The sequence below is a fragment of the Drosophila tropicalis genome, unplaced genomic scaffold (assembly GCF_018151085.1).
Source record: "Drosophila tropicalis isolate 14030-0801.00 unplaced genomic scaffold, ASM1815108v1 contig_845, whole genome shotgun sequence".
Lineage (NCBI taxonomy): Eukaryota > Metazoa > Arthropoda > Insecta > Diptera > Drosophilidae > Drosophila > Drosophila tropicalis.
In genome coordinates, this window is record NW_027173338.1 from 9,713,311 (window position 1) to 9,726,595 (window position 13,285).

At 34.9% G+C, this 13,285-nt stretch overlaps 1 protein-coding gene across 1 annotated transcript; it reads left to right on the plus strand.

The window, feature by feature from the left end:
* The first annotated feature begins 6,663 nt into the window (after positions 1 to 6,663).
* On the plus strand, positions 6,664 to 7,444 carry Pomp (proteasome maturation protein). The gene is made up of 3 exons (XM_068295130.1): positions 6,664 to 6,787; positions 6,848 to 7,113; positions 7,172 to 7,444. The coding sequence occupies exons 1-3, from the start codon at positions 6,785 to 6,787 to the stop codon at positions 7,305 to 7,307; spliced, it is 405 nt and encodes a 134-aa protein (XP_068151231.1). The 5' UTR covers positions 6,664 to 6,784; the 3' UTR covers positions 7,308 to 7,444.
* The last annotated feature ends 5,841 nt before the right edge of the window (positions 7,445 to 13,285 follow it).

Here is a 13,285-nt window from a genome sequence, read left to right on the forward strand (position 1 = left end):
ACCAAAAATCATAAGACTAAACTAACTTTAGCAGGGCCAGAAGGTGAGTTTATGGCAAATGTTATACTTATACTCAAGTTAATTAATCAAATTGAAGTAACTAAAAATAAATATTTAGCACGAATTTATATCCTGAATGAAATGTTTCTTATCAAGTTTAAGGAATATTTCACTTTATGTTGCTTTAAATATTTTATATTTTAATTAATTTGAAAGTATGATATTAGTTAAAAATCTATTAGATTTAATATTTTCTTTAAGTTTTCACTCAAGTATTCATTTATTGTTGTCTATTTCAATTGGTTTCGGAAATAAAACCGTTTTATTCGAGAACCAGATTCCAAAATGACAAAAGGCCCGATTTTTTTATTAAAGTTCAATCGATTTTTTTTAGCAAAGGATTGAAAATAAATGTCTTTATAATTATATATACATATGTATAATTGGATACTACACTAGTCCAAAAGAACTTTCCAACTATACTGTTATCCTTTAATTTAAAATCCGAATGGAAAACGTTATCTTTATCTTAGCTTAGGTGTCCTGTGAGCTGCCGCAAGGTCTAAGATATGTATCATTGGAGCCTCATAGCTCGATGCTCGAAACGAAAGACTGCTTAATTTCAGTCGAATCGAATTTGTGGTTTTGTTTCGATTCCGTCAAAAAGAAAGCAATGTTGGTCGGTGATTCGATTCTTGTTTTTAAAAGGAAAATCGCAAGGTAAAATCAAAGACCTATTGGATGCTGTGTACGGTGATTCTTCTCTTTCGATGGCAAACATGAGATTCAAACCTGGTCGCCCAGGTGACCCTAAAACTGCTTCAATGGAGGATAACGTGAAATAAATCCTCCTACATATATTTTTTATTTACATTTAACATTAATACAGGTTCGAGTATAATTTAATAGGCAAGTAGGTGTATATGTATATGTATATACACCTAACAAAATCCATTCTCTATTGTCGCCCCCATGACGCCAGGCACCCAAACAGAAATACACGTTCTGAAGTGCCTTCTCGTAACCAAGTGCTGTTTGATTTATTATATGCCAAACGATTAGCAAAACGAAAATCGGAAATGTCAAAGCCAGAAGGAATGGGTTTTTGGAAAATATACAACCTGTCCAGATTTCTGATACACATCACACCGAAATCGTCTATAGAACCGAATCGAGACGTTTTAAGATTAAACATATTCGTTCTGCCCCAATCTGTGTTTGTGTACACAAACCAGAAAATATTTTGACTTTTGAGCGACGACGACGACGACGACAGCGACGACGAGTGCAAAAACAGACCAAGTAACCAAAAGAAACAAGCAGTTGCTCAGATAAAGGAAGTGAGCAGATACATTTTCACACCTACACGCTAAAAATTAAAAAGAAAAGATACTGAAACAGAGACGAACGGGAATTTTTGGGTAACCCTGCATTGCCCAGCTCCTCCGTCTGTTTGCATTTGTTCGTTACGCCAAATGCACAAAATTTTCTTGATATTTTAAGCAGAATTCGGTGCTTCGAAATTTTACATTTTTTTGTTGAGTAACCCGTTCGGACTTACATAAAACCAGAAAGCAAGCGGCGAGGGAAGTCGCTGGCCTTTGGTCATTCAGCTGCATCGAAATGTTTGACTTTTTGCCGACTTTTGAGATACTTTTGTGTTCGTTTCGTGTGAGTAAGTGTTTTTGGGCCCGGGTTCGGGTCAGCTACTGGGATTACACATGCCAATGTCGATTAAAGGGAATTCACGGCTTATGTTTTTATCCGCCATTTTCTTGCATAACTCTACAAAGATATTGTTAATTCTCAAAACTGAATTTCGGTTTGACCAGCAGCAGCCTCGGATCCTATTCTATGCGATCCTATCGTAACCCATCCAACAATTGATTTATGACAATTGTAATTTTTGTTTCTTTCTTGAATAGAGCGAGAGAGATAGTGGAGAGTAAACTCTTAAGAAATAAGCGAATGGAGTTTGGTGTTGGCCCCTATTCGGAAAACGGAATGGGGTAGGGGGCAGAGGATGCCATAAAATGTATGAAATGATCTTTTTAAGATCACTCACGAAACGGAAAAACTTTTATGATATCACCAAAATGCACAGTAAGAAAAAACCCAACCCATTGGAAAACCTAGTTCTTATTCACACCCTTTCGTCCTCTTGATCCGCTTTCTTATGTTAACAGAGAAATTTAGTTTGTTCATTTAAAATATTAGTCATTTTATCTATCTTATTGAATTACATCAACGTCAAGTCTATGAAAGTGAAAATTCTTTGGTCTAAAATCGTAAAAGAGAGACAAGTTAAGGGTAGTCTTTATGGATTTAAGGATATTTTGGAAATGTTCTGGACAGAGAACTTGTTTTGGCCTTAACTTGTTTTTATCAAAATAGATTTTCATAAAAGATTCCTTTTAAATTTTCCCAATTTTTTTTGTCTTTTTGGAGGATTTGAATTGGGGTTGGGTAGGCTTATTTAAACTTAATTTATTTTATTTTTACTGAATGAATAATGAAAGCTAATATTTAAGAATATTTGTAATAAATAAATTAATTAATAGAGGGGGCTGCTCGTTCTAGTATCCTTAATAGGTTACAGAATATTTATAATCAGAATACATATTTGAAAGAAATGAAAAAACTTATAAAATTGTTCATCAATTACGAATGTTTTTTGACTCTCTTAGTCCAACAATGAGAATTGAAATAGTTATAAAGTTATATTATATAGTTAAATAGTTATAGTTATATATCAGCTCAATTGCTGATCAGAATTAACTTTCTTAAGAGACAAAAAAAGGATCTTAGATTCATGGTAAAGATGGATGAAGTCATCTCGTCTGGATGAGTTTTTTATAATCAGTTGCGACTCTTTTTGGTGTTAACATTCTAGAATCATAGAACACCCAAATCAAAGTCATATTTTGAAAACTGTGTGACTCCTTTTAGAATCCTATTTTGTATAAAAGGCTACACAATTTCTATTAAAAACTACAACAACGACTCATAATACACTAATAAGGCTAAGCTAAAACAATATTTTGAAACGTTTGTTAGATTTTGCTAATCGTTCAGAAGGTTCAGATTAATACTGTCTTAGGATCTATCTTAAATTATAGATGCATATCGTAGTTGATATAGATTTTCATAAAGACCTTGACATCTGCTGGGAATTACAAGTAAATTAAGCATTAAATAGATAGGTAATGCTTACAATACCAGAGTCCATCTAATGCCCCACAAGAATTAGTGTATCAAATCTCGAGAACTGATGCATCCAGTTCAACACTAGATAGGTTATAAAATGTGTGTAAGAGTCCTTGATTCCTCCAATTCCTCAGTTGAAACGCAATGAACATCAGCTTAAATAGCTTTTTTCATCTTTGAAAGACATTTATTTTGGGGAAATATGTATCAACTATAAAGGGGACGGTAGAAGGGGATGTTGAACTTTGGCCATTTTATCGCAGTAGTATATAGTCTAGACTCTAGAGGATCTTCTGTTAGCAACTACTAATATTCATGGGAATGACTACATAAGATCTTCCTGTAATATGGATGGGAAATTCTTTCAGTGTACTCCTAGCTATGGCTGCTGCTATTATGCCCAGTCGGAATCCCCTGACTGCCATTGCCACTATGCATCTGTATCTTAATTGGCACCCATAGAGGATCAGCAGCAGCGGCAGCAGCGACCCCTAGTGCCTTTTGGACCCGGGCTTCGGAATTATGGCCAATCATCGTAACTTCTGCTTACAGCTGCCCCATTGTCGTCTTCGTTTTCGACGTCTTTGAGGCGCGGCATGGCCAATAAAAGTTTATGACACACCAAAACAAAAAAAAAAATTAAGAGAGAAAAAAAAGAAGGAAAAGTAAAGTAACAGAGCGTTCGAAATTCGAACTTTATCGTTTGATCCATTGCCTTCTCTGATCTTTGGGTCTGCTGTCCGGCTGGTTTCATGCTGCTTTCGATATGTCTCTATTAGTGGACAATGGGACAACCTCGATATCAACGAGGCGAGGCAGCATCCCAATGCAAAAGATTATAAATTTTATGCCATATCGGTCATGTATGTATACATAGATGTACATATGTATGGGTGTATATGTGTTTCATTTTATGCATTTATTGCTGTGAAAAAATGTTAATTCTGTTCGTTATACTTAAACTTTTCCATTTTGTTATCCCATCCATCAATACGAATTCCTCTTCTCGTTCAAATTCTCCAGCCCGGCTCCATACATAGTTGAGTCTCTTTTGACTTTCTTGTGGACTTCTTGTGACTGGATTCGTTTCGTATATTTGTAGTATGTATTAATTGGTCGAGGCTGTAAATCGGAAAGTAAGTATCGTAAATCAATCGAGAATGAATTCTTGAAAATTAAGACTTTTTGAGAAGTGATATCACAAGTTTAGAATTCGAAGTGCGAGTTTAGAAATTCAAATATTTTGGATTTACAATTGTTTTATTTCTTGTTTATTTCTCTTTGGTCTTAACCATTAATGAAGGGTAAATAACATGATCTAATCCGATTTTTAAAAATATAACGGAAAAGTAGTTTAAGTTTGGAATCTAAATGGATTTTCTGGAATGTTTTGAATACTTCTAACCACTTTCCCCCGATGATCGACTTTAGTTAGTAAGTTTATTGTATTAGATTTAGTCGTAACCACTTAGAAAACAAATTCTTTTCCAAAATGTGATAATAACTCATGGAGAACAATTTTGATAATATTATGAATTTATAATGTATGAATGTTTCAAATTGACTTGCAAAATGATTCAAAAGCTTAATGTTTAAGTAACAATTAATTTAATAAAACTCGGTCCATGGCAATGAGCGACCAAACAAATTATCGCTTGAAATAAGGACAAAAAAGAAACATTTATATTTAATTATTCAACATTAAAATAATAAGATGAATTTTATGAATTACAATGGAACAGATTTATTTGTTTAGCTGCAAAAAAGATTAATACGATGTTAAAAACTTATGAAACCAATTGAATATTATTTTTTCTACTAATATTTTCAGAAAAGTACAATAATTAGGAGGCATTAGACTGAGAATTTATAAAAATCAAAAGAATTGTTAAATCTTGTTTTTTTTTCTTTATTCATAATGTTAAGTTACAAATTTTGATAAAGATTAATAATAAACCAATTATAGTTAATTGGGGGATTGGTGAAGCATTGAAACACTTCTTCTTTTTCAATTTTATACCGTTTCAAAATTTCAATTAAATTTCAACATGAAACATAAAGTTCTGTTATATGATTGCTTACAACAACGAGATTAATCTTAAGAATTTATATTTTTTTATGTTTTTGGGATCCATTTAGAGAGTTATTAAAATTATTACGAAAATGAAACCTTTTTTCTATTACAAGATCCGGTACAAAAAGTCATCCTGCTATTGGCCAGGATAACTCAAGTCAGGATGGTTTTAAATTCCGGCGTTAGATCTGAATCTGTTATTCTAGCCCCGACCTCTATCAGAGCTTTTGGATTCTTTTCCATTACAATATAATGGAATTTTATGATAATAGTAAAAATAGATCGAATTGATGAAAATGGGGGATTTATATCTAGCCAAGATTTGTAACCTGTCAAATTCGTAAAAACTTTGTCAAAAGAGAAAAAATATTATAGACATGAGGTAAAACCATTAAGTTTCAATTGTCTTAAGACCTAAGACCTAGATAATAAATCTTCGTATTAAATTTATGTTGATCTCAGCTGACTTTTTCATACATTTGACCATTTGATCCGGTTTCTTTTGGGTTATTTCAAGTTCAGTTCGATCTAGACAGACGACCGCCTGGAGACAGTTTTATCCATTGTGTGTGCGGGTGTTTGATTAACACAATATTTTCATGTCTTTTTTATTTTGGTATTTTATGGAAATTTAGCAACTAGTTTTTATTAGTGACCATGCACTAATTAAACTCTGTCGTTTTTTCTAGCATTTGTCACCGCAGAAAAACAAAACACAAAAGCAACAACAACAATTCTGCTGCTCTGTGGAGCAGTAGATCATAAAAGCCGCTAAAAGGTGTGGGCGCCCGATACCTATGAACATACATACACATACAAACAACCGAAACGACAAAAACAATTCAGCGTTTGATTTGTTGATTGAATTGATTAGCGGCCCTCTTCTCTGCGTAGATCGAGATTCCAGTGTGTTGAGGTTGAGGGTGTAATTAATCACAGGAATCAGCCGAGAAGACGAAGAAGAAAAAAAGGAAAACAAAAGTTCGTCATTTGACACAAGTGCTAACTACGCTAATAAAACAAATTGAAAGTGTGTTGCCTTTTCAGAATATGCAATAAGAAGAGACAATTTGGAATTATTATTGTCTACACAATTCATTTCAATATTAACCAATGCGATTTTAACATTTTATAAAGACAATTATTTGCAAATGTTATGAATACTGGACAAAACCCCACATCATAAATTTGCTAATATATATATTTGCATATTTCATTCATTATGGTTTGTCCAAGAGTAAATTTTTTTAAATGTGCCCGCCCAGCAAAAATGACCCAACCTTAGGACTTCCGGCTCTGACCTTAGCACTTTTTACACCCTTAGCACTTTAACAGAGCTTGTCTCTGTTAACATTAACAGTATCATTTGCGAGCACAGTTAACTTTCTTATCGATAACATTTATCATGCAACTCAAGTATTTTGTTTTTTGCTTGTCATTTCAACAAAACAAATCGCGAAGTTTGCCGAATTTTTCGAAAATTTCCACATATTAATTTAAAAAATGGTAAGTGGCTTATTATATACGCTAATAACTGTGCCTTAATTCTCAGGATTCAATTTTCAGAATCTGCAATCAATCAAAGTTCAACCAACAGACGTTGCCGTGCTTAATGCCACTGGCCGGGCTCCTCTGCCCACGGAGGCCAATTGTTTTAACCAATTGGCCCATGTGCATCGTCTACGCGATTCGGAATTGAATTACAGCGATCATCAGTACAATCTAAACATGCAAATCCTGCGCAATCGTGAGGGTCTTCATGCGCCCATTAGAATGGGCATGGATAGGTTTGCGGCACGTCAAGTTGGACGTCTGCCCTTCCTGCAATCCAGGTGAGCACAATAATCGACCCAAATGCAGTCCGTGACTAACCATTACTCGTTTGTCTAGCTATCTTATGGACGACGTTCTGACTGGACGCTGTGACTTAATTGGCTTTGAGGACTTCTTGAACGTACCCGAAAACAATGAGCATATGCGTCAACCTCACGCCGTAGTTGAGAAATCGCTGGGCATTTACCACTAAAATTAACCATTAAAAATAGAAATTTCGAGTTTCCACTTAGCCTTGTAATTTGAATATAATAAAAGATTTGTGGCTTGAAATAAGAAAACATCAGAATTTCAAATTCAAGAAATAATAAAAAACAAACTTAAATCATACTTAAATTCCTGCTTTAAAATTGTAATCCTTACATTACTTAAGTTAGTAAAAGATTTTCTGTTAAGTTACAAACGTTTTTTAGCAGCGTCTACTATCAAAGACTAATTAAAAATGTTTTAGTATTTAAGTTTATGATACATAAGAGAAGCGTATTTTAAGATGTGGTTTTTAGGGTTTTAAGAACTGTAAGAACAAAGGGTATTTCAAAATTAGTCAGATATTTGTAACGAAATGGTTGTACAGGAGAACATTTTGTCGTCTTCTTCTGTCTTTTTGTGTCAAAAATTGACAATACGACTTTGGCAATGTTTTGAAAGCGAGTAATTAAGTTATATTATCATCATCAACCAACTAACTTAGGAATTGAATGCATTTGTTTAATTGTTCACGTCTTCCGTGTTATATCTGAGTTTCTACTGTAATAAGATGAAATTGAAATTTGATCCATTGAGATTGCAGGTAATATATTCATTCAAGGACATGCAGTGAAAGCTTGTGAAATGAACATCGTTTTTGGTTGTTTTTCACAAGCCTTTAGGGGATGAATAATCCCCAGGAGAGATTAACTCTCGATTGTTCCTCCTTTTTCCTATATTTTCTTTTTTTGAGACCCCAAAAGTTCAATTGTTTCATATTTAGTTACAGAATTCAAATTTATTGAGTAAAAATCTTGTTAGAGTTTAGAAATACATTTGTTCAATATTTGTTAGGGCAACCCCACCACCCACCCCCCTAATTGCCAGTAATGTAGTGTAAATGTAATGCAAATCCTCAAGCCACAATTTAGCAATAACAAATTATCAATAACTCCGAAGAAAATCAATGGACCAAATGAGCCATGCAAATAGATTAACTAAACGATTGCTGATGGTTGCTTTTCCTTTTCGTTGATGTTTTTTTTGTTCGCGTCTTTAAATTTTGGGCGGGAAAATAATATTAAAAAAAAAAGGAAGAAAGAAAACAACCAACAAAGTGCCAAAAATATAAAACAAAAGGAGAAAGAGCAGGGAGGAGAGAGCATAATCATTTATTTTCGACACATCATTTATCAAACTGAGCAGCCAACAGATTGGCTTGCCCCGTAAAAAAAGTTTCCCTCTATATAGTTTCATCTTTATACCCTGTGCTCTGTAAGGTATTAAAGGTATTTGAGGACATCGTGTCGAGTTTTCAAACTCTCAATCAATACTTCATGTCGACCAGGAAAAAAGGACATCTTCCAATTTCCAATCCATTAGAATTCTTTAAAGCTCTAGGAAACTACTAAGAGTAAAGTTTAGGTAGTTATGAGGTCGTCGACCCGATTTAAGTTGTGCAATTTTTGTTTTTTTCAGTTGGCAGCATTAAAACTTTGCCGACGCATTTTGATTGAAGACTTTGCAAAACATGAAAATGTTGTTGTTCCTTTTGTGTGCCAGGGATCCCATGTATACATATGTATGTATATATGTGTGTGTGTGTGTGGTTCAGGCCAACTTCGGTCATGTCCGTCAATTTGACCTCAAACCTCAACTGCAGTAAATTGAGAATAAAACCAAAACCGAAGCCGTTCTCTGTTTTTGTAAAATTGAATGAAATTTGCAGATGAATCCAGGCCTGGCCTGAACATGATTGGTCTATGACCAACCAGACCAGACCTTTGGGACCAAAAGGTGCTTGGTCTGGGTTACGAGGTTGACGCAAATTGAACTCGGTATGTAATCGGTTAATAGCTAAATGAAATGCTATCAGGGGATAGCTATAGACTAAGGCTTTAACTAAAGTTGTGACTAATGTTTAAAAACTTTCCTGATTTGTCAGCTCATTTTGAAGCTATGGACAAAATAGGGAAAACTCTTGTTTCTTTATCCTCAAACGAATGATCATTAGAATGCCTAACCCATCTATGTCAATACTCCAGGAGCTTCATTGAGCAATGACAGTTAAAGGATTTCAAAGGTTGTTAATGTTAATTTGCAAAACATTTTTGCATAATTACCTAAAAATAAGCCGTCTTTAATTTGAATGATAATATTTTATATGAATATTAAATCGCAGCCGTTGCTCCTTGAAACTCCCAACTTCCCCTCCCCCAACAAGGAGTGAACAATTTTCCGACTCCCTTTAACCTTTTTGGGAACAATTTACAGCTTTACTTTCCAATCGTGCCTTTGCCAGTTTGCAGGATTTAAGTCGATGGGTACATGGGGACCAGCATGTGACGTCCTTTGGTCGGTCTTGATGCATGCACATGGGACCACAGCTTGTTTTGGGATTCAGCTCCTGGTCACTGCTGGTCTGACAATGCGTACGGCCGTGGTGGGTGGTGGGAGAACTGAAACTGGGTATGGACATCTGTTTGGTTGGACAACGTTTAACTCGTTCAGTTAGCCCCTCGTTCTTCTTCATTTTTTGTTTGCTGGTTTTTCTCTTGGTATTCATTATTTTCATCGTGTTTTTTGGGGCGTGTCTCTTGTCCAGGGCGTCATCTGCTCCAACATAATAGAGAATGGAGTCACAATGTTAACAAAACCCACCCACACACACACACACACACACACAGAACTTGCTAGTTTCAGGATTTGGACCCAGACGCATGCATAATTTTTAGTAACAAGTGTTGGCTTAAGTTAATTTAAGAAAGGAAACAAGTTTCTGGTCAATGTCGAGCTTCTTTGTTGGTCTTACTTTGGCATTTTTTCCTCTTATTGCTGAACAAAAACCAAAAGTTTATCAAAAACTTTAACTCAAAGTACACAAGCAACCGGAACAGCCCCTTTACCTTTCTTCTACTCCCTCACCCCCTTTTTTTGATACGCACTTTTCATAGACAATAACTAATTTTCACCATGCACACACGTCAAAGTTTTTCCACCTTTCCGTGAAAGTTTCTTCTGGCACAGCCTGAGAGCCACTTCATATCGAGCCAGGATCGGGCTGCTTTGGAACTGCTTCGTTTGATGTGGCCAACCGACACTTGAAGTTCAATGGAAAATCTTTCACTTTTACAAATTATACGTTCAGTTTTACTCGGTTGTAATTAGTTGACTGAAAGTTTAACAGGAAGCCAAGACGTGCGAATGGGGAAACTATTATTACAACCAGCAATTAAATGAAAAACTTTCGGAAAACTATTGGGGAATTGAAACTTGCTACAATTTCCACTCATTTACATACATTTATAATTGCAATTTACTTCTGAAAACAAAATTTTAAACTAGGATTTCTGTGGTTTAACAGTTGCCACTATAATTAATATTTTAAACGCTTTCGTTAAGAACTTTTGCTTTAAAAGCCTTGATTTTTATACATTTTTCCCCCTAGAAGTAACTGTTAATCAATTTTCTTTTAATTGGACAAACGACCATGTCTAGGTCAATACATGAGTCAAAAAAGCCCCGAGTTCTTAAGTTAAAAACCTGAAGAAACTTTGTTTGACTGGACCACCCCTAAGTTTCCGAGAAATTCAGATATAAAATGGTTTTATTGAAGATTTTTAATTAAAACTCGCAAAACTATAAATCAAAGCCGGTCCAAATACAAAATCGCAATTGCCATCTTCAACGCTAAAACTAGTTGCGAATTACAACATATTGAAGCGAAAAAGAATTGACAAAACGTACAATAACAGTTTTGGAACATTCTTTTTACTATATTAATTAAATAAATTCAAGTGAACACTAAATAGGTATTGCAATTTCCATGAAAATGGTATGAAAATAACATATTTGTTGTTTTAACTTAATAAAAACGATTTCTGGCTAAACTAGCAACAAAAATCAAACAAAAGTATACATAATTTACATGTCTGCATCGTATCACGTAGAGTTCTAGACTTATTATATTCTCTAACCTTGTGTATAAGCAAGAATAGGAAAATTATTATTATTTTTTTATTGTATTTTTGTTGATTTTGGAACAGATTTGCTGTTGGCATTATTTAATTGCAACTTGTTCACATCACTTAATCGACTTAAATTTTAAAGTGTTGCCTACTTTTCAGCTGTAGGCATTAAGAACTTCGATATTTGGCATTCTCAAAACTTAACTTTTGGCACTTTTAGATTATTTCGCACAATCAAGGAAGAACATTTCGAAGATTTCTTTTTCTGGGAATGGGAAACTTTTCCTATTTGCCAACAAGTCGTTAAAACATCAACAACTTTCAAACATTTTGTATTCATAAGTATTTTATTTTTTTTTTTTTTTGGTTTTTCTTTTGTTGCAGTTGAAAACTAAAGCCATGAAAGCATAATGACAACCCGTCGACAAATGCACGTAATGGCAAGCAAAGAACAAGGCGAAAGAGTGAAGAAAAAATGAATGTGGAGACAAAAGAGATTGAGTAACTGAGGCGACAGCTGTGGCCCATGGCAGACGACAGCCAAAATCGCCAAGGGAGCGAGAGAGGAGAGATGCATCACCAGATACTTGCTAGACAATTAGCAAAGGAGCGATAAGGATTTGGTATGGCGTCCCGCGAATAAAACATTAATTAGATTAAAATGCCTACAAATCATTTAAACGGCACCCAAGTGCCGAATGGCAGTCCCGGCCACTGGGCCAGAATTTCAGTTCTTTTTTCTGTTTTTGCCTCAGTTACGAGGCCAACTGTAAGCTCACACATTATTCACACGCCTCGCCAAACACACAATTTCGCTGGCAAATGCAAATTGCTAAGCGAATATACATATAAACCCTCCCAAATCTCTGCCCACTCAACAAGGCAAGTCGAGGCGAAGTAAAGCAATTTAAAGGCTGGCTACAAAACAAGAGCAAAATGAATCAGTCTAAAAATAACAACAGCCACAACAACAACAATAAGAATAAACAACAACCAGACTCAGAGCTGAGAGACACTCCGCGGCCCCTGCGAAACAATTACAAAACTATAAGCCTCCAAAGGATTCGCTTTGCTCTCGCACAAAATCAACAAAAGAAATAGAAAAAAAATACAAAATAAAAAGGCAAATGCTTCGAGAGCAAAAATAACAATCAACTGACTTGTTTTGTCAGAATCTCAACTTTCAGATACCCTTTGTTCCTAGTTACAATAACCTCTATTTGTAGATAAGTTGTTAATTTTTTGATTTTTGCAGCACAAATTCGGAAAGCGAACTGACAGTTACGAAACTTGGCATCATTTTGTCAATTATAGTAATTTTGAATCCTTTGACCGAGAATGTGGGTCCTCTATTTTGACTTTTACCATCGGAATATCAATGGATAATCTTGTCATACTCAGTTGTTCTTCTGAAACTCCACAAAGACACATAAAGAATAGTTTTTGACTTTAAATTTCATCGAGGGAACGGTCGATCAATGGATCAAGGATCTTGACAACGAAACTCATTGATTTTTCTGAAGCATAGTTTTTAAAATACTCGCGAAAAAGCTTTGACTTTTAAGACACTTCTAATTCTAACACTTCTTTAAATTTTTTTTGACCTTAAGATGAGAGATATTTTGTATATCAGATCGTCATTAAGAAGGTAAATGCAAATGGTCCTCGAGGCAAACGTCTTGGGGGTCAAATGTCGCCGCTTGGAAGACAATGCCCTCAGGTCGATAAAAAATTGTATTCACGGTGCAAGCCACGTAGCTCAGCTTAAAGGTGATAAAATTGTGAAAGAGATACTTCACCAGGTTTTGAAAAAGGATTTCACTTTTGCCCAAGTCCAATCGAGTCAGTCAATTTCTTGCAGAGAAACTAGGTAACCATATTCCCAAGGGTAAAAAGCACATACACAAAATTTGATTTTTTTTTGTTTTTTGTCGTCCTTTTGCTAATCAGCTATGGATTCGACTCTGTTTTTGGACCACACTAAGTGAACCTTAATTGGGTTGACATGTCCATGTAT

Coding starts and splice junctions, on each gene's coding strand:
- Pomp (XM_068295130.1), top strand. Junction 7,114..7,171: donor CTGCCCTTCCTGCAATCCAG/GTGAGCACAATA, acceptor TCGTTTGTCTAG/CTATCTTATGGACGACGTTC.